The following is an 18,856-nucleotide window of genomic DNA, read 5'->3' as shown; positions in this document are numbered from 1 at the left end:
TACTCACCATAGCAGGCCTACTGAATCTTTCTGTACTCACCATAGCAGGTCCACTGAATCTATCTGTACTCACCATAGCAGGTCTACTGAATCTTTCTGTACTCACCATAGCAGGTCTACTGAATCTATCTTTACTCACCATAGCAGGTCTACTGAATCTTTCTGTACCCACCATAGCAGGTCCACTGAATCTTTCTGTACTCACCATAGCAGGTCTACTGAATCTTTCTGTACCCACCATAGAAGGGCTACTGAATCTATCTGTACCCACCATAGCAGGTCCACTGAATCTTCTGTACCCACCATAGCAGGTCTACGGAATCTATCTGTACTCACCATAGCAGGTCCGCTGAATCTTTCTGTACTCACCATAGCAGGTCTACTGAATCTATCTGTACCCACCATAGCAGGTCTACTGAATCTTTCTGTACTCACCATAGCAGGCCTACTGAATCTATCTGTACTTACCATAGCAGGTCTACTGAATCTATCTGTACCCACCATAGCAGGTCTACTGAATCTATCTTTACTCACCATAGAAGGGCTACTGAATCTATCTGTACCCACCATAGCAGGTCTACTCAATCTGTCTGTACCCACTATAGCAGGTCTACTGAATCTTCATGTACCCACCATAGAAGGTCTAGTGATCCTATCTGTACACACCATAGCAGGTCTACTGAATCTATCTGTACCCACCATAGAAGGTCTAATGATCCTATCTGTACCCACTATAGCAGGTCTACTGAATCTATCTGTACCAACCATTGAAGGTCTAATGATCCTATCTGTACCCACCATTACAGGGCTACTGAATCTTTCTGTACACACTATAGCAGGTCCACTGAATCTTTCTGTACCCACCATAGCAGGTCTATTGGATCTTTCTGTACCCACCATAGCAGGTCCACTGAATCTCTCTGTACCCACCATAGAAGGGCTACTGAATCTTTCTGTACACACTATAGCAGGTCCACTGAATCTTTCTGTACCCACCATAGCAGGTCTATTGGATCTTTCTGTACCCACCATAGCAGGTCTATTGGATCTTTCTGTACCCACCATAGCAGGTCTACTGAATCTTTCTGTACTCACCATAGAAGGGCTACTGAATCTTTCTGTACCCACCATAGCAGGTCTACTGAATCTTTCTGTACTCACCATAGCAGGTCTACTGAATCTATCTGTACTCACCATAGCAGGTCCACTGAATCTATCTGTACTCACCATAGCAGGTCTACTGAATCTTTCTGTACTCACCATAGCAGGTCTACTGAATCTTTCTGTACCCACCATAGCAGGTCCACTGAATCTCTCTGTACCCACTATAGCAGGTCTACTGAATCTTTCTGTACCCACCACAGCAGGTCCACTGAATCTTTCTGTACCCACCATAGCAGGTCTACTGAATTTATCTGTACTCACCATAGCAGGTCCACTGAATCTTTCTGTACTCACCATAGCAGGTCTACTGAATCTATCTGTACCCACCATAGCAGGTCTACTAAATCTATCTGTACTCACCATAGCAGGTCTACTGAATCTATCTTTACTCACCATAGCAGGTCTACTGAATCTATCTGTACTCACCATAGCAGGTATACTGAATCTATCTGTACTCACCATAGCAGGTCTACTGAATCTTTATGTACTCACCATAGCAGGTCTACTGAATCTATCTTTACTCACCATAGCAGGTCTACTGAATCTATCTGTACTCACCATAGCAGGTCTACTGAATCTATCTTTACTCACCATAGCAGGTCTACTGAATCTATCTGTACTCACCATAGCAGGTCTACTGAATCTTTCTGTACTCACCATAGCAGGTCTACTGAATCTTTCTGTACTCACCATAGCAGGTCTACTGAATCTTTCTGTACCCACCATAGAAGGGCTACTGAATCTATCTGTACCCACCATAGCAGGTCTACTGAATCTTTCTGTACTCACCATAGAAGGTCTACTGAATCTATCTTTACTCACCATAGCAGGTCTACTGAATCTTTCTGTACCCACCATAGCAGGTCCACTGAATCTTTCTGTACCCACCATAGCAGGTCTACTGAATCTTTCTGTACTCACCATAGCAGGCCTACTGAATCTATCTTTACTCACCATAGCAGGTCTACTGAATCTATCTGTACTCACCATAGCAGGTCTACTGAATCTATCTTTACTCACCATAGCAGGTCTACTGAATCTATCTGTACTCACCATAGCAGGTCTACTGAATCTTTCTGTACTCACCATAGCAGGTCTACTGAATCTTTCTGCACTCACCATAGCAGGTCTACTGAATCTTTCTGTACCCACCATAGAAGGGCTACTGAATCTATCTGTACTCACCATAGCAGGTCTACTGAATCTATCTTTACTCACCATAGCAGGTCTACTGAATCTTTCTGTACCCACCATAGCAGGTTCACTGAATCTTTCTGTACTCACCATAGCAGGTCTACTGAATCTTTCTGTACCCACTATAGAAGGGCTACTGAATCTATCTGTACCCACCATAGCAGGTCCACTGAATCTTTCTGTACCCACCATAGCAGGTCTACTGAATCTATCTGTACTCACCATAGCAGGTCCGCTGAATCTTTCTGTACTCACCACAGCAGGCCTACTGAATCTATCTTTACTCACCATAGCAGGTCTACTGAATCCTTCTGTACTCACCATAGCAGGTCTACTGAATCTATCTGTACTCACCATAGCAGGTCTACTGAATCTTTCTGTACTCACCATAGCAGGTCTACTGAATCTTTCTGTACTCACCATAGCAGGTCTACTCAATCTGTCTGTACCCACTATAGCAGGTCTACTGAATCTTCATGTACCCACCATAGAAGGTCTAGTGATCCTATCTGTACACACCATAGCAGGTCTACTGAATCTATCTGTACCCACCATAGAAGGTCTAATGATCCTATCTGTACCCACTATAGCAGGTCTACTGAATCTATCTGTACCAACCATTGAAGGTCTAATGATCCTATCTGTACCCACCATTACAGGGCTACTGAATCTATCTGTACTCACCATAGCAGGTCTACTGAATCTATCTTTACTCACCATAGCAGGTCTACTGAATCTTTCTGTACCCACCATAGCAGGTTCACTGAATCTTTCTGTACTCACCATAGCAGGTCTACTGAATCTTTCTGTACCCACCATAGAAGGGCTACTGCATCTATCTGTACCCACCATAGCAGGTCCACTGAATCTTTCTGTACCCACACATAGCAGGTCCACTGAATCTATCTGTACTCACCACCATAGCAGGTCTAGGCCTACTGAATCTTGGATCTTTCTGTACCCACCATAGCAGGCCTACTGAATCTCACCATCTGTACTCACCATAGCAGGTCTACTGAATCTTTCTGTACTCACCATAGCAGGTCTACTGAATCTTTCTGTACTCACCATAGCAGGTCTCAATCTGTCTGTACCCACTATAAGGTCTACTGAATCTTCTGTACCCACCATAGTCTAGGATCCTATCTGTACACACCATAGCAGGTTTCTGAATCTTTCACCATAGCAGGTCTACTGAATCTTTCTGTACCCACCATAGCAGGTCCACTGAATCTCTCCACCCACTATAGCAGGTCTACTGAATCTTTCTCTGCTACTGAATCTTTCTGTACACACTATAGCAGGTCCACTGAATCTTTCTGTACCCACCATAATCTATTGGATCTTTCTGTACCCACCATAGCAGGTCTACTGAATCTACTTCTGTTCACCATAGCAGGTCTACTGAATCTTTCTGTACCTCACCATAGCAGGTCTACTGAATCTTTCTGTACTCACCCACACTGAATCTATCTGTACTCACCATAGCAGGTCTACTGAATCTACTCACCTAGCAGGTCTACTGAATCTTTCTGTACCCACCATAGCAGGTCCACTGAATCTCTGTCTGTATCTCACCCACATAGCAGGTCTACTGAATCTTTCTGTACCCACCATAGCAGGTCTGAATCTTTCTGTACCCACCATAGCAGGTCTACTGAAATCTGTACTCACCATAGCAGGTCCACTGAATCTTTCTGTACTCACCATAGCAGGTCTACTGAATCTATCTTTACTCACCATAGCAGGTCTACTGAATCTATCTGTACTCACCATAGCAGGTATACTGAATCTATCTGTACTCACCATAGCAGGTAGCAGAATCTATCTGTACTCAATCTTTATGTACTCACCATAGCAGGTCTACTGAATCTATCTTTACTCACCATAGCAGGTCTACTGAATCTATCTGTACTCACCATAGCAGGTCTACTGAATCTATCTTTACTCACCATAGCAGGTCTACTGAATCTATCTGTACTCACCATAGCAGGTCTACTGAATCTTTCTGTACTCACCATAGCAGGTCTACTGAATCTTTCTGTACTCACCATAGCAGGTCTACTGAATCTTTCTGTACCCACCATAGAAGGGCTACTGAATCTATCTGTACCCACCATAGCAGGTCTACTGAATCTTTCTGTACTCACCATAGCAGGTCTACTGAATCTATCTTTACTCACCATAGCAGGTCTACTGAATCTTTCTGTACCCACCATAGCAGGTCCACTGAATCTTTCTGTACCCACCATAGCAGGTCTACTGAATCTTTCTGTACTCACCATAGCAGGCCTACTGAATCTATCTTTACTCACCATAGCAGGTCTACTGAATCTATCTGTACTCACCATAGCAGGTCTACTGAATCTATCATTACTCACCATAGCAGGTCTACTGAATCTATCTGTACTCACCATAGGAGGTCTACTGAATCTTTCTGTACTCACCATAGCAGGTCTACTGAATCTTTCTGCACTCACCATAGCAGGTCTACTGAATCTTTCTGTACCCACCATAGAAGGGCTACTGAATCTATCTGTACTCACCATAGCAGGTCTACTGAATCTTTCTGTACTCACCATAGCAGGTCTACTGAATCTATCTTTACTCACCATAGCAGGTCTACTGAATCTTTCTGTACCCACCATAGCAGGTTCACTGAATCTTTCTGTACTCACCATAGCAGGTCTACTGAATCTTTCTGTACCCACTATAGAAGGGCTACTGAATCTATCTGTACCCACCATAGCAGGTCTACTGAATCTTTCTGTACCCACCATAGCAGGTCTACTGAATCTATCTGTACTCACCATAGCAGGTCCGCTGAATCTTTCTGTACTCACCATAGCAGGTCTACTGAATCTATCTGTACCCACCATAGCAGGTCTACTGAATCTTTCTGTACTCACCACAGCAGGCCTACTGAATCTATCTTTACTCACCATAGCAGGTCTACTGAATCCTTCTGTACTCACTTTAGCAGGTCTACTGAATCTATCTGTACTCACCATAGCAGGTCTACTGAATCTTTCTGTACTCACCATAGCAGGTCTACTGAATCTTTCTGTACTCACCATAGCAGGTCTACTGATTCTTTCTTTACTCACCATAGCAGGTCTACTGAATCTATCTGTACTCACCATAGGAGGTCTACTGAATCTATCTTTACTCACCATAGCAGGTCTACTGAATCTTTCTGTACTCACCATAGCAGGTCCACTGAATCTTTCTGTACTCACCATAGCAGGTCTACTAAATCTATCTGTACCCACCATAGCAGGTCTACTGAATCTTTCTGTACTCACCATAGCACGTCTACTGAATCTATCTTTACTCACCATAGCAGGTCTACTGAATCTATCTGTACTCACCATAGCAGGTCTACTGAATCTTTCTGTACTCACCATAGCAGGTCTACTGAATCTATCTGTACTCACCATAGAAGGGCTACTGAATCTTTCTGTACCCACCATAGAAGGGCTACTGAATCTATCTGTACCCACCATAGCAGGTCTACTGAATCTTTCTGTATGCACCATAGCAGGTCTACTGAATCTATCTTTACTCACCATAGCAGGTCTACTGAATCTTTCTGTACCCACCATAGCAGGTCCACTGAATCTTTCTGTACTCACCATAGCAGGTCTACTGAATCTTTATGTACTCACCATAGCAGGTCTACTGAATCTATCTGTACTCACCATAACAGGTCTACTGAATCTTTCTGTACTCACCATAGCAGGTCCACTGAATCTTTCTGTACCCACCATAGCAGGTCCACTGAATCTTTATGTACTCACCATAACAGGTCTACTGAATCTTTATGTACTCACCATAGCAGGTCTACTGAATCTATCTTTACTCACCATAGAAGGGCTACTGAATCTTTCTGTACTCACCATAGCAGGTCTATTGGATCTTTCGGTACACACTATAGCAGGTCCACTGAATCTTTCTGTACTCACCATAGCAGGTCTACTGAATCTTTCTGTACTCACCATAGCAGGTCTACTGAATCTATCTGTACCCACCATAGCAGGTCTACTGAATCTATCTTTACTCACCATAGAAGGGCTACTGAATCTATCTGTACCCACCATAGCAGGTCTACTCAATCTGTCTGTACCCACTGTAGCAGGTCTACTGAATCTTTATGTACCCACCATAGAAGGTCTAGTGATCCTATCTGTACACACCATAGCAGGTCTACTGAATCTATCTGTACCCACCATAGAAGGTCTAATGATCCTATCTGTACCCACTATAGCAGGTCTACTGAATCTATCTGTACCAACCATTGAAGGTCTAATGATCCTATCTGTACCCACCATTACAGGTCTACTGAATCTTTCTGTACCCACCATAGCAGGTCTCCTGAATCTCTATGTACTCGACATAGCAAGTCTACTGAATCTATCTGTACCCACCATAGAAGGTCTAATGATCCTATCTGTACCCACTATAGCAGATCTACTGAATCTTTCTGTACCCACCATAGCAGGTCTACTGAATCTGTCTGTACACTCCATAGCAGGTCTACCGAATCTCTATGTACTCACCATAGCAGATCTCCTTATTCTTTCTGTACTTACCATAGCAGGTCTATTGGATCTTTCTGTACACTCCACAGCAGGTTTACTGAATCTCTATGTACTCGCTATAGCAGGTCTACTGAATCTGTATGTACTTACCATAGCAGGTCTACTGAATCTGTCTGTACCCACCATAGAAGGTCTAGTGAATCTATCTGTACCCACCATAGAAGGTTTAGTGAACCTATCTGTACACACTCTTGCAGGTCGAATGAAGCTATCTGCATTCGCCATATCAGGTCTACTGAACCTATCTGTACCCACCATAGAAGGTCTAATGATCATATCTGTACCCACTATAGCAGGTCTACTGAATCTTTCTGTACCCACTATAGCAGGCCAACTGAATCTTTCTGTACTCTCCATAGCAGGTCTACTGAATCTCTATGTACTCGCCATAGCAGATCTACTGAATCTGTATGTACTCGCCATAGCAGGTCTACTGAATCTTTCTGTACTTACCATAGCAGGTCTACTGAATCTCTATGTACTCGCCATAGCAGGTCTACTGAATCTTTCTGTACTTACCATAGCAGGTCTACTGAATCTCTATGTACTCGCCATAGCAGATCTACTGAATCTTTCTGTACTTACCATAGCAGGTCTACTGAATCTCTATGTACTCGCCATAGCACGTCTACTGAATTTTTCTATACTTACCATAGCAGGTCTACTGAATCTCTATGTACTCGCCATAGCAGGTCTCCTGGATCTTTCTGTACTTACCATAGAAGGTCTACTGAATCTCTATGTATTCGCCATAGCAGATCTACTGAATCTGTCTGTACTTGCCAAAACAGGTCTACTGGATCTTTCTGTACCCAACATATCCGGTCTCCTGATTCTGTACTATAAATCCGACTGTTCTCACCGTGGAGGGTGTATGAATCCGACTGTTCTCACCGTGGAGGGTGTATGAATCCGACTGTTCTCACCGAGAGGGTGTATGATTCCGTCTGTTCTCACCATGGAGGGTGTATGAATCCGACTGTTCTCACCATGGAGGGTGTATGATTCCGACTGTTCTCACCGTGGAGGGTGTATTAATCCGACTGTCTCACCGTGGAGGGTGTATGAATCCGACTGTTCTCACCGTGGAGGGTGTATAATTCCGACTGTTCTCACCGTGGAGGGTGTATGATTCCGACTGTTCTCACCGTGGGGGATGTATTAATCCGACTGTTCTCACCGTGGAGGGTGTATTAATCCAACTGTTCTCACCGTGGAGGGTGTATGAATCCGACTGCTCTCACCGTGGAGGGTGTATGATTCCGACTGTTCTCACCGTGGAGGGTGTATGAATCCGACTGTTCTCACCGTGGAGGGTGTATGAATCCGACTGTTCTCACCATGGAGGGTGTATGATTCCATCTGTTCTCACCACGGAGGGTGTATGAATCCGACTGTTCTCACCGTGGAGGGTGTATGATTCCGACTGTTCTCACCATGGAGGGTGTATGAATCCCACTGTTCTCACCGTGGAGGGTGTATGAATCCGACTGTTCTCACCGTGAAGGGTGTATGATTCCGACTGTTCTCACCGTGGAGGGTGTATGATTCCGTTCTCACCGTGGACTGTTCTCACCGTGTACTGAGGGTGTATGATTCCGACTGTTCTCACCGTGGAGGGTGTATGATTCCGACTGTTCGTGGAGGGTGTATGATTCGACTGTTCTCACCATGGAGGGTGTATGATTCCGACTGTTCTCACCGTGGAGGGTGTATGAATCCGACTGTTCTCACCGTGGAGGGTGTATGAATCCGACTGTTCTCACCATGGAGGGTGTATGAATCCGACTGTTCTCACCGTGGAGGGTGTATGAATCCGACTGTTCTCACCGTGGAGGGTGTATGAATCCGACTGTTCTCACCGTGGAGGGTGTATGAATCTGTTCTCACCGACTGTTCTCACCGTGGAGGGTGTATGAACTGTTCTCACCTGGACTGTTCTCACCATGGAGGGTGTATGAATCCGACTGTTCTCACCATGGAGGGTGTATGAATCCCACTGTTCTCACCGTGGAGGGTGTATGAATCCGACTGCTCTCACCGTGGAGGGTGTATGGATCTGACTTTTCTTTATCACGAAGGGTGTATGATTTCGACTGTTCTCACCATGGAGGGTGTATGATTCCGACTGTTCTCACCATGGAGGGTGTATGAATCCGACTGTTCTCACCGTGGAGGGTGTATGAATCCGACTGTTCTCACCGTGGAGGGTGTATGAATCCGACTGCTCTCACCATGGAGGGTGTATGAATCTGACTGTTCTCACCATGGAGGGTGTATGAATCCGACTGTTCTCACCGTGGAGGGTGTATGAATCCGACTGTTCTCACCTGGAGTGTGTATGTTCCGACTTCTCACCATGGAGGGTGTATCCGACTGTTCTCATGGAGGGTGTGATGATTTCCGACTGTTCTCACCATGGAGGGTGTATGATTCCGACTGTTCTCACCGTGGAGGGTGTATGATTCCGACTGTTCTCACCGTGGAGGGTGTATGGTGTATGATTCCGACTGTTCTCACCGTGGAGGGTGTATGATTCCGACTGTTCTCACCGTGGTGTATGGTGTATGAATCCGTGGATTCCGACTGTTCTCACCGTGGAGGGTGTATGTGTATCTGACTGTTCTCACCGTGGAGGGTGTATGAATCCGACTGTTCTCACCGTGGAGGGTGTATGAATCCGACTGTTCTCACCGTGGAGGGTGTATTCCGACTGTTCTCACCGTGGAGGGTGTATGAATCCGACTGTTCTCACCGTGGAGGGTGTATGATTCCGACTGTTCTCACCGTGGAGGGTGTATGAATCCGACTGTTCTGTGGTGTATGAATCCGACTGTTCTCACCGTGGAGGTTGTATGAATCCGACTGTTCTCACCATGGAGGGTGTATGAATCCGACTGTTCTCACCGTGGAGGGTGTATGAATCCCACTGTTCTCACCATGGAGGGTGTATGATTCCGACTGTTCTCACCGTGGAGGGTGTATGAATCCGACTGTTCTCACCGTGGAGGGTGTATGAATCCGACTGTTCTCACCATGGAGGGTGTATGAATCCGACTGTTCTCACCGTGGAGGGTGTATGAATCCGACTGTTCTCACCATGGAGGGTGTATGAATCCGACTGTTCTCACCATGGAGGGTGTATGAATCCGACTGTTCTCACCATGGAGGGTGTATGAATCCGACTGTTCTCACCATGGAGGGTGTATGAATCCGACTGTTCTCACCGTGGAGGGTGTATGAATCCGACTGTTCTCACCATGGAGGGTGTATGAATCCGACTGTTCTCACCATGGAGGGTGTATGTTCTCAATGGAGGGTGTATGATGACTGTTCTCACCGTGGAGGGTGTATGAATCCGACTGTGAACCGACTGTTCTCACCGTGGAGGGTGTATGAATCCGACTGTTCTCACCATGGAGGGTGTATGATTCCGACTGTTCTCACCATGGAGGGTGTATGAATCCGACTGTTCTCACCATGGAGGGTGTATGATTCCGACTGTTCTCACCGTGGAGGGTGTTTGATTCCGTCTGTTGTCACCACAGGTGGCCTAGTCATATGGCAGGTTTATGGTACATATCTGCACTCTCCTCATATATTACTCACAGTTTCAGGTCGGTGGCGCTCACCAGGGCAGGTTTATGGTACATATCTGCACTCTCCTCATATATTACTCACAGTTTCAGGTCGGTGGCGCTCACCAGGGCAGGTTTGTGATACATATCTGCACTCTCCTCATATATTACTCACAGTTTCAGGTCGGTGGCGCTCACCATGGTAGATGCACTCACCACAACAATCTTGTCTGTTGGAAATCTCCACCGTGGTGATGTTGTACACACTGCCCAAGTCTACCTGCCACCACGTTAACGCGAGCGTCGGCAGTGTGTGAGAACACCCACCTCGGCTCATGGACTGACTCAGGTTGTCGTCCACGGCCTTGGACGCCACAAAAGATCGGTAGGTGCTGTCCTGTTTGGCTGTTTTGTTGCCGGCGACATTGGGAGCTGCGGGACAAAACGTTCTTGTGAATATGTTAATAGTCAACTGAAGGAATGTGTCATTCCTCTTCACAAGAGAGGGCAATGACGAGATCTAAACAAATATACAGGCATAACAATGGCGAGATCTACACAAACATACAGGCATAACAATGACGATATCTAAACAAATATATAGGCATAACAATGACGATATCTAAACAAATATATAGGCATAACAATGACGAGATCTACACAAATATATAGGCTAAACACTGCTTAGTGTGCTTAGTTAATACACACACCGGTCTCTAATATAAGACTTGTGTTTTGGTCAAATGTACAGGAAACAAACGAAGAAGCTCTTACTTATACACACACCAGGGGCGGATACAGCTTTTTGAGAAGGGGGATGGGGTGTGTGGGGTGTGTGTGTGTGTTACACACTTCATTCTCACCCGTTTTCACGGGAGTGAGTGAGTTAATATTTAACGTCACATCGGCAATATCTCAGCCATATCGTGACGAAAACAATTTATAAAAAAAAAAGTGAAACCATTTAATTTGAAGATTAAAACCTGTCGACGATGGACAGTAAAAATCCCAGAGAATCACAGATATGAATATAAAACTAGCAAGCAAAGCCAAAACATTCCCATTAAAGAAGACAATACAGTATAAAACATGAGCTATAAATCGCCAACGACTGAAGGTAGATCACCATACTAGGAACCATGGGGACTTACAGTACCTTTGCTACCTGCATGGACCCTAGCTAGACTTACACCATCCCTTCAGTCATTGGTGATTGAAAACAAATCTAGCCATAAATTATAAGCACACATATTCCACGATTAAAAAACGTGGCGAGTTTAAATTTGCTTTAAATGTGTTTGGATAACGTACCCTCTCAGGAGGACAACGATTTTACAATACTTCAACCCCCTTTGAGGGTACAGCCACTAACAATCGAAGTTGAACTGATAATCTAAACTACCAATTATAGAAACTTATCTATTTACAAAACATATTTCAAAATTCATTTAACAAAAATCTATCTCTTTTAAAAAATCAATGGTTAAATGATAATTAACATTATTAAAAAGGTCCTTTATTGTTTTGATATTGAAATATTTATCCCTTATGATGGAGAATTCAACACAGCCAAGCAGGATATGCTTGACAGTGACTCTCTCATCACAAGGGATACAAAACGGAGGATCCTCGCCTTTCAATGGATATGTGGCCAATACGACATCGTCGCATGATGACCTCTTCAAATCTTGACTGACAACCCAAGAAGGTATAACCAACATAGGGTTTTATTTCAAGTAATTTATTAATATCTACTTGGGTGTTCCACTTCTTCTGCATCAGATCACGGATGTACGATCTAATCAGAGCTTTGTAATCAAAGTATTGAATAAGTATTTGAAGCACGGGAATATTTCATTTGAAATCTCCGGCTGACGCCGTCGGTTCCAAATGAATTCCCGTGCTTCAAATACTCAATAACACCCGGAAATTGGCCAACACATGATGTTTATCTCCTAAAAGTAAACCAAAAGGTCCACACACGTTTTTGTGTCTGCACTCATTGACATCGAGTACGGGTACAGCAGTGAAATGTCATCAGCCGGCGGTTTCGGCTGTTTCCCATGGTAGCATCTGGAACTGCTCATTTGTGACGTTATTCAGACTTTACGTCACAATATGATTTAATGACGTCATCACAGCTCACGACCTAACAATACAATGGTGTGAGCGATGTTTGTATGCATTATTCTAAGATGCCTAGCGGTTAGAACAATCGAAAACAAAATACATTATCAGACATTCTACCATGACTTCAGTAAACACTGGATTGTGATTGGTTAATTAAAGTCATTCAGAGGTATATAATCACGTTTTCCGGTCTCTGTTTTCCGTGCGCAATCATACATGGTTTACGGTAATGCACTATTTTTGTCTGCCCACTAACATGGCGGACACCGAACAACCTACCGATGCATCGATAAATTACGGCGATTTTACTGTCGGAAATTACACATATGTCTTTAAAGATGGATTAAGCGATAACGGGCACGACTCACTACTTGCGTAAATCACAGCAATAGGCGTTTATACATACAAAAGTACTTCGAAAGCATGGAAACAAATATCCAGTCGAACAAGATCAAAACATCGTCTGCTTTCCGAATAAAAATTCAGCAAAAACAAATATGTTTACGTTGATTCTATGTTATGTCAGAATAGATCCAGCAATAGACTGCTACAAAATTTCCGTGTTAAATTTATTATCAGCTTTCGTCAACGATATCGCCACTGATGTTGATCCGGTAACGGAGGATGCATTAACATAAATAAACAGTTGGGTTATCAATTCAAACAAAATGATATTTTGAAATTTGTACTGTTTCAAATTTAGCGGTAGTAAAACACAATTAGATCTACAGAATCTGCAAACCGTTCTGTTAGCCCAACATATTTTTTTTTCTAAATGTATAATATCGTTGAAAAAAGTTATTTAGCTTAGTCATGATCCCTCTTATCCATTACACTGCTTGATCTAAAGTAGTCTATTAAAGTATAATTAATTACCTTACCGTGTTTATGCCAGAGGTACACCCTCTGGGTCCTGATCCATCCTGTCGGAAATATCACCACAAATCTGGCTCTTTGTCAACAGACTCGCGAACATGCCAGCCAATCCGATTCAATTTGAATTCACTACACTTTGAAGCCACTAGGTCACAAAACACTTTCCAAAATGTAGAAAATAATATCCGTAGAATCGAATTTGAGCACAAAGTACACACATGAGTGTGTAAGAGTCACCACAGCTGTCGCACGCAGACGTAGAGGTGCGTGAAATCGTCAAGTTGACAGGGCGCAAAATTCAACAGTATCTAAATTCGGTACAACACGGACTTCTCGTTACAGCAAAAGCGCCCCTACTCTTAAATTTTGTACCAGTACCAGTAATTAGATATCAAAGACTATCTCAGTCATACAATCAGGTTAACCTTGCGCAAACTGTCAGTGGCTCTCCTGTCGCATCTTTCCAAATGTAAACAATGACTTCGAGAAAAGGTCAAGGCCATGAGGTTGCTGCCACTATTCTGGTGGGGAAAGGGTCTACGGTGGAATTTTCAAATGTGAACCAAGCTTTTGAAACTTATTTGATATATGTTTTCCAACTTATCAGTTAATGATTGGTGATTGATGCATTGAAAAAACAAAACGTGATTTGTTATTACTGAATCTGGAGTTTGTTAGTCATTGACGGTTTGCCACCAAACACCCCGTTTCGGGCGATACCACTTGAGATTGGAATGCGAGGCCGCTTCACGTATTGACTCGTAACCAAAGAAAGAGCTCCACCTGAAATTGTTCATAAAATTGTCATGGTAGAATGGAGATAAACCTACTGTGTGGGAAAATCAGAGGTATATAACGAAATTATAATAGCTCTAAATTTCATTTAAAACCGAACGCTTAGCGTGAGGTTTTAAATGAACAATTTAGAGCTATTTATTTAGGAGATAAACCTACTGTGTGGGAAAATCAGAGGTATATAACGAAATTATAATAGCTCTAAATTTCATTTAAAACCGAACGCGTAGCGTGAGGTTTTAAATGAACAATTTAGAGCTATTATAATTTCGTTATATACCTCTGATTTTCCAACACAGTAGGTTTATCTCCTAAATAAAGGTATAGATTATTGATGACGTAACAATTGAATGACGTTTTCCCGTCACTGCGCCATTCTAGTGTGCCCCCTCGTAATCGAACCATTTTACATTACGTCACAATGTAAGCGACGTCACGATGCATGTCAGTTGTCATCGCCTCGTACAGCCTCCTACAGTAAACTACTCCGTTGCATCCCGCTTCTTGGTTTGCAGTTGCTTCACGCAGCTAACATCACTGGTGGAAACATTGCGTTTATGTTTTACGACGGTTAAAATGTATCAATTCGACTCGCAAGTTTTCAGCGACACAGTAACGTTCGCAGTGTTTACATTCTCCACAATGCAATCGTGGAATGTCGCTTGACTTCTCGGCTTCATCTGGATGTACTGATCTAAACTTACGTTGGTAGTAGAACTGCGACGTTCATATTGCCCCATATGGTTTACGTTAATGACAGATGTAATTAAAATAATTCAGAGAAGATATTTAATCCGAACGTAAACCGTCATCAAACTGTTATCATTTGTTTTTTTTCTGGTAACGTTTGTCTTAACGTAAGGGGGCAGACACATCAATAGAACAGCGCGCCAGATAACCCTGTGCGAGGAATCTTAATTTAGGTCACCGACACCGTCGTTTGTTTTCTGCCTTAAATTAATCGTAATTATCCTTAGAAAGTATTAAATTTAGCATCTTAGAAAAGATGTAAAGTTCGCTCTACCCCAATGTGTTTTGTAATAAAGTATAGTTTTGCAAAACACATTGGGGTAGAGCGAACTATATTTCCTAAATACGCAGCGAATTTACGGGAATCGAATACCATTTGATCACGTTTTCCAACCAATCAAATTAAAGAACACAGTGACTTTTGGTTTACAATTGTGTTAACATTTGGAACCGACGGCGTTTGCCGGAGGTTTCAAATAAAATATTCCCGTGCTTCAAATACTCAATAACACCCGGAAATTGGCCAACACATGATTGTCTCTCGATGGTATGCATATTTTTACCACGACATGAAACGTTAAAATCATCCACAAACAATGACCCATCTATAGAGTCATTTAATACTTTTGAGAGACTATTGATTTTCATGCTAAACAAAGTAACGGACAAAATACTGCCTAGTGGAACCCCCTGATCCTGATTATAATGGTCAGACAGGGTTGATCCAACACGAACTTGAAAGTGTCTGTCTGCTAAAAACTGTGATATAAAATGAGGAAAACGGCCTCTCAAACCACAGTCATGTAAATCTCTTAAAATACCATGTTTCCATGTTGTATCATAAGCTTTTTCTAGGTCGAAAAAGATTGATACAGCATGCTGGTTATTTACAATGAAATTTTTAACGAATGATTCTAGTCAAACTTAATGGCCGATAGTGCTTCTATTTTTGCGAAAACCACTATGAATGTTAGTAATAACATTATTGGATTCTAGAAACCATACTTATCTATTATTGACCATGCGTTCCATGGTCTTGCAAACGCAGCTAGTTAGTGAAATAGGTCTGTAGTTTGATGGATCTGTATGATCCCGGCCAGGCTTAGGTATTGGTACAACAATGGCATGACGCCACGAAGGAGGAAAGTGTCCTGTTGTCCAAATATTATCAAAAATGTTCAGAACTGTTTCAAGACATGCATTGGGTAAATGTTTCAGAAGCTGATAGTGGATATGATCAGCACCTGTTGCCGTATCATGAGCTTGCGCTAAGGCAGTATTCAGTTCATGTAGTGAAAATACTTCATTATAATCTTCACCATTATCAGAATGAAAGTTAATTGTAAGTTTTTCTTGATGATCTTTATATTTTTGAAACTTTGGGTTATAGTTTGATGAAGAAGAATGTCTAGCTCAAGTTTCACCCAACTTGTTTTCAATGTCAGTTTTATCAGTTAAAAGATCGTGACCATCTTTGAGATGATGAACACTAAAGTTTCTAACTTTGCCCTTGATTCTCTGTATCATGTTCCACACCTTCGTCATTGGTGTACGGGAATTAATCTTTGATACAAAGTTCTTCCAAGACTGACGTTTACTTTGGGAGTGCACCCCCCTCTGGCTCCGCGTATGTACACGTGGAGAAAGGTATCACAACACCTAAATCTTTTCTCTCTCAATATCTTAAAAATTGCCATGTAACAACATAATGAAAATCAATGAAAACAACAACCTCTTACGTGTCTCAAACAACAACCTCTTACGTGTCTCTCACGCAACAAATCATGAATAACGTGTAGCAGGTAACAAGTGTGGAGCGTATGAAACACTTGCATCTCTCGTATCATAAAAATACAGTTTCAATTATCATTCAGTCTTGTTAGGAAACTGAAACTACTTACTTATTGTCTTAAACCACTCTATGGGACCCCCTCAACTAATGTCAGCCAAAAGATGGCAAGTTATAGGTATGGTTAATGCCGGGTTGTCCATGAGACACATTGCCAGGCAATTTGGTCACCATCCCTCAACAATCAGTCGATTAGTGAGGAAATATCACCAAACAAACTGGATCTGCATCGTACAGGCACACAACGGAAGGCATCAGCCAGACAAGACGCAGCCCTACTTAAGACTTGTTCGTCGATTTCCGTTTGCACCAAGTCCAATGTTAAAACGGCTATGGCTTCCACATCAGCAACTCTAACACAACCGTTAGAAATCGACTGAAAACAGCAGGCTATAAAATCATATGCTCAAAGAAACATCCAAGAAGAAGTCCAAGAAGAAGTTCCAGTCGGCGGAGGATACTTGATGGTATGGGGTCTTGTGGCGCATGACTGCAAACCTCAGCTTGATCTGTTTGATTGGCATTTGATAAGCTGGTGAGTAGTAAGGAAGTAAGGTTCTTTATGGATAACAACTTCTGTAGTATGTATGATGCAACGTTTCGGTATGGATTCTTATACCGTTGTCAAGCAAGAGTGAAGTACTGCATCACAGAGCAGACTTATATACATCAACAGGGATTAAGTAATAACAACATGTAGGTATGGATCAAGGGGATTAACAACAACAACAAGGCACGGTGGTAATAATTTAGTGACAATAGGAGGAAGCCAATGGTCCTAGAGGCAGAAACAAAATATACATGGCTGATGAGATTGAATAGTAATGATAGCTGGAGTGTTCTAATCTGTTGTTTTTATCAGTTCATTGTATGCAGATGGGATGAGATATCCCTGGTCTCTGTTGATTGAGGGCTTGTGTCTCCGGATTTGAACTTTTCTGCAAGTTTTCTTTTGGTGAGATCCTGGTGTTTTTTCGATAATATCTCTACATTGTCCCAAATTATGTTGCAATTGGAAACCTTGATGATGTGGTCTGATATTTCTGATTTCCGGTCTGATCCAGTGGCAGATGATAAGTGTTCTTTGATTCTGATATTTATGGGCCGGTCACAAACAACCTTGAACCAACACCTTTGAAAAAGCCTTTGATTCAGTAGACAGAACGTATCTCTCACAAAGGTTGTTCAATTTTTCAACCCTGGACCAAGTATTATACAATGGATTAAAACTCTGTATAATGGGTTAGAATCCCGTGTACGTTCGCCTCAGATCCTTTCAAAATTGGACGCGGCTGTCGCCAAGGTGATCCAATAGCCCCATATTTATTCGTACTCTTGTGTTGAAATTTTAGGCATTTTGATGAAAAACAATAAAGACATTAAAGGGATACATTTAGGAAACATTGAGTACCTACTTGCACAGTTTGGCCATAATACTACTCTGTCTTTAGATGGATCTGAAAAATGCCTTTATGCAACACTAAATACTCTCTTAAGTTTCCAGCGTTTTTCCGGTTTAAAGGTAAATGTAGAAATGACCAAAATGATTTGAATCGGGTCTAAGAAACGATCTAGATACAAACTTTGCAAAGAATGGATTTTTGATTGGCCCCAAACGAACTTCTCTCCTCTGGGAATTAATTTTGATATTGATATTGACAGTACGGTTGAAAAAAACTACGATGACAACTTTTCTCATATTGAAAACCAGATGAACATTTGGTCAGCCCGAAGCCTTTAGGCAGAAACACTATCTTATAATCCCCTCTTACTCCCTAAATTAAATCATTTATTTTCTTCAGTTCCAGATCCAACAACACACGAAACTGAAAAATTCCAGAAGCAATTTTTAACTTCATTTTGAGGGGTGAGCCCGATAAAGTTAAACGAGATGTCTTGATTGTATATTTTTGACAACA

General features: G+C 42.5%; 1 protein-coding gene across 1 annotated transcript in view; it reads right to left on the bottom strand.

Annotated features, from left to right (window-relative positions):
* The window catches only part of LOC124280514 (endochitinase 2-like), a 35,216-nt gene that overhangs the window by 11,992 nt on the left and 4,368 nt on the right, over positions 1-18,856 (bottom strand). The window contains exon 2 of the mRNA XM_046716468.1: positions 10,754-10,969. Coding sequence (XP_046572424.1) covers positions 10,754-10,969 — 216 coding nt within the window. The remainder of the gene's footprint in view (positions 1-10,753; positions 10,970-18,856) is intronic.

The sequence above is a fragment of the Haliotis rubra genome, unplaced genomic scaffold, assembly GCF_003918875.1.
Source record: "Haliotis rubra isolate DU_JTF1 unplaced genomic scaffold, ASM391887v1 Scf269, whole genome shotgun sequence".
NCBI lineage: Eukaryota > Metazoa > Mollusca > Gastropoda > Lepetellida > Haliotidae > Haliotis > Haliotis rubra.
This window is presented reverse-complemented; position numbering and strand designations above follow the sequence as displayed.